The 3982-nt window shown below is 45.3% G+C and overlaps 1 protein-coding gene across 2 annotated transcripts in view; it reads right to left on the bottom strand.

The window, feature by feature from the left end:
* Positions 1-3982, bottom strand: part of SARC_04579 — a gene marked incomplete at both ends in the record, with an annotated part of 9742 nt that overhangs the window by 4895 nt on the left and 865 nt on the right. For both annotated transcript variants that reach the window (XM_014301576.1, XM_014301577.1), the window contains 8 exons: positions 89-323; positions 804-1012; positions 1272-1431; positions 1846-1956; positions 2295-2420; positions 2636-2710; positions 3133-3207; positions 3486-3584. In XM_014301576.1, the coding sequence (XP_014157051.1) occupies positions 89-323; positions 804-1012; positions 1272-1431; positions 1846-1956; positions 2295-2420; positions 2636-2710; positions 3133-3207; positions 3486-3584 (1090 nt within the window). The remainder of the gene's footprint in view (positions 1-88; positions 324-803; positions 1013-1271; positions 1432-1845; positions 1957-2294; positions 2421-2635; positions 2711-3132; positions 3208-3485; positions 3585-3982) is intronic.

The following is a 3982-nucleotide window of genomic DNA, read 5'->3' on the forward strand; positions in this document are numbered from 1 at the left end:
GATATATATATACATATAAATATAACAATCTCTTCCATCTGCAACCGCTTGCAACCTTCGACCCACAATACAACGCCACGCCAACTACCTGGGCTATGCTGCGCACTGCTCGACCCACCCATGGGCGGGACAACGACTAATCCGGGACTATTTATTTGGCGCGGGCGAGAGTGTGACTGAGCGCTGGGCGGCAACTGGACTAGCAACGGTTCGAGATCAAAGTCTTTGCCCTTGTGGGCCTTGAGTAGGTAGTATGTGGCGGCGGTGTGGTCGTACATGTCGTTCTGTACAGATGAGAGCACCTCCTGTTCCTCAAAGCCGAGCTGTTGACGTAAGAGGGTGGAGGGAAGGGTGTCGATTTTAATTGGAGCCGAGAGAAGAAAATGATTTCTGGAAGAAAGGGTAATAGGCAGGTATACTTTAGGCCCAGTACTGAATATGGTCACGATTTTCAAACAGAAGTGGCGCAAGACACATCGTAAGCACGGAAACAGCGACACTGTATCTCTGTATCAGAGCAAAAGACCTCTTTCTGCTCTACAGGATCATGGGACTATTCTCACACCTGGGACGGGGGGAGTACGGAACACCTTGCAGACACAACGAGCTCGCGATATGTCTTCCGCACCGAACTGCAGACCCGTGTCTAGCTCGCCATAGACCTAGTTTAAACACACCGTAAACACACCTAAAACACACCTGGTTTAAGCATCGTGTAAATACACCTAGTTTAAACATCGCTTATACACACTTAGATTAGACATAGTGTAAACACGCCTAGTTTAAACATAGAGTAAACACACCTTGCGCATTGCCTTGACGCAGTCGATGTCTATCGCATCCTCGAAGGGTACCACTTCGATGGGTGCGATGGTCTTCTCGTTCTGCATTATCCACGGACACTTCAACAGATCCGTGGCAGTTGCGCGCTTCTTCGGATTGACTTCCAACAGTGACGCAATGGTGTTCTTGAGCTTGACAGAGAAGTATTTCGGGACCTCGTAGTCACCCTCTGTATGTTATGGGAGCATACGGCAAACGTGTGGCAAGGGAAAGGGGTTATACGGCAATATCAGCAAACGTGTGACAAGAGAAGATGTGTTGATGATCCTCAGCTGTGGAATGACGTACCTCCAACTGCCTCGCACCAACACATGGGCTTACACGCTCGTTTTCCGATCAATGACACACGGCTGAGAAGTTCAGAATAACGAGCATCCACTCGCCTGTGTGCATTACATACACTTTCCGCCCCAGCGAACACAGCATACCTTGGATACGCTTTCTGAAATTGTCGCCTTTGAAGGGTAACCTGCCACTCACACACGCGTGTAGCACCACACCAATGGCCCACATATCAACCGCCGGTCCAAAGTATCCGCCCGACCGGAAAAGCTCGGGGGCGGCGTATACGGGGGTACCACAGTGCGTCTATTGGGATGGTGTATAAGAGAAGAATGACGAGATAACTATGCTGAGAGACACCAATTGAATGCAAACAATAGAAAGATATACAGTTGGATCAGTGAGCAAGTATCATGTGGTGTTCGTCGATAATCACATGAACTCGGACCTTGAATTATATATACAAATGCGCTGTGTACATGGCTAGTTTGACGATGGCATGCATGCGATCGGACTTATACACAATATCAACACTCCCAACCCTCACCTCTAAGACATGAACTCCAGAAATTCATCAAAATACACATTAAAAAAGCTTTCTGACACTACAAGTCGAAATCACCATAACACTCAACATTGATATCGATCCAAAATTATATAATAATACAACGCCCATGTCCGTTACTAGATCACCCTTTACAAAACGACCGTGCCACCTACCTCTATTTTCTTTGCCTCGAATTCTCTGCTCAACCCGAAATCGATGAGTTTGACCCTTCCGGTAGGATCGACCATGATGTTGTTTAATTTGATATCCCTGTGTACAACGTGCTATACAGAGGAAAAAGGTTACAGTCAAGAAGTGGGGCTCTTAAGTATCGAGTTATTCCGCAGGGGCACGCAGGCAAGTGCAGTGCACACTCAGATTAATCCTGAAACGTGAGTCCTAGGCGTTTAGCTTTGCAAGTGACACCACCACAGGCGTATTGGAAAGTAAGTATTGCACTATAAGAGGTAGGTAGACTACTAACCAGCTTAATGACTACGTTGAAATCAAGCCATTCTCGATCACAGTCAGAAATCGGCACACACATGCATGTATCTCAATACACGAACACGCATGAACCATTAAAAAATATACCACACGCTCGCATATGTGCGAAACATACCCGGGAGTGACAGTATTGTACCCCGGATGCCAGTTGCCGTGTCCAGTCAGCAGCTAAGGTCTCAGTCACCGTCCCATTTTCTTTGAGGTATGCGTGCATGGTGTCTCCCTGGACCAGCTCCAAGACCTAATAACAAGCAGGACAATGGATGCATGGCATGAATAATCCTAGTTACCAATGTCCCTCGCCAGCTCTCCCACACTCAGTTTTTCTTTTATATTGGCACAACAACGACCGCAACAAGAAAAAAATCTTAACAGCGTAGGATTCGCAAGAAGAACATATCATCAAAAAATAGCACCCGTTATTAGTGAACGCGGATTTGAACGACCACCACTTGCCAAATAAAAGGCCTCCGCTGTGTCAATTATCTCGTAGAGCTTTGCGATGTTGTTGTGTGTCAGCAATTTCATAACCTGGGACATTATGATTCGGGGCGTGGGAAGGAGTAGGAGTAGAAGAAGGTTTTAGAGGCAGAATAGGAATCTCTCCCGAGAACAACGAGCGCAATGTCGTATGTTACTTAGCTCGATACAGAAACCAAAATCCGTCGACTCTGTCTCGAATTGTATAAAGCAAAGTAAATAATGCCCCAATTCGCAGTACCCTTGACCTCAGCATTGTTATGAAAACAATTGTCACACTGAATTTCGTTCAGACAAGCAGATAGATTGCGGCGCTTGCATGCAAGTAAGTGAGGACCTGCCATATACGTGCACCGATGAATACCCAGGAATCGAATATGCACCAGCCTAGGGTGCCTAAACGAACTACCTCACACAAGTAGATCATCAGTATCCGGCATACAGATACGCCCCCAATGCTTGTACCCACACACCTGCATCTCCCGGACCAAAGTTTTCAGATCCTTCTCTTTCACTTTCGTCCGATCCACCACTTTCACTGCCACTTTCTGCACATTGAAAGAGTGTTCCGGGTGAGACGACCGTTTACATCCTTACAGCAGACAGTAGCACGTATCAAACACAGGCGAGTGTGGCATGACAGGCTATTGATTCCCTCCATCCAAAATCATGAAAAACAAAGCTCAGACAACCCTATAGTTTCATTCCCATTTCAAAACTCAACACGCCCCAATATACATACAAAATGCCTCTAACATGTGTCCCAAAAATATTGATGGTTTTGGACATATGCAAGCCCAGCGCACCAGCACCTAACACCACATACCTGGCCCGTGATCAGATGTGTAGACTCTTTCACTACGGAGAACACACCCTTGCCCAGCGTCTCGCCCAGTGCATAGTTGCCAATAGAGAACCGAGTATCCTATGTGGCAGGTTATAAATTTCAGTAAGGTGTAAGTGCTTGAAAGATGGTGTACGGATTCTATACAGATGAACCATCAGAATGCAGCACCTCTCGATGCTTCTGACATATTTGTAAGAGTTTATATGTGTGAATATAAGTATATAAATATATACAAATGAATATATATATATATATTTAAAATATATAAACATACATACACCTATATATATATATATATGTGTGTGTGTGTAGGTGTGTGGGTGTGTGTGAGTGTGTGTGTGTGCATGTGTATGTGTGCGTGTACATATATATATATATATATATGTGTGTGTGTTGTGTGTGTGTGTGTGTGTGTGTTTGGGTGCGTGTGTGTGTTTCTGTGTATGTGTGTATCCAATAGATATATAACTATATAT

The sequence above is a fragment of the Sphaeroforma arctica genome (genome assembly GCF_001186125.1).
Source record: "Sphaeroforma arctica JP610 unplaced genomic scaffold supercont1.263, whole genome shotgun sequence".
Classification (NCBI taxonomy): Eukaryota; class Ichthyosporea; order Ichthyophonida; genus Sphaeroforma; species Sphaeroforma arctica.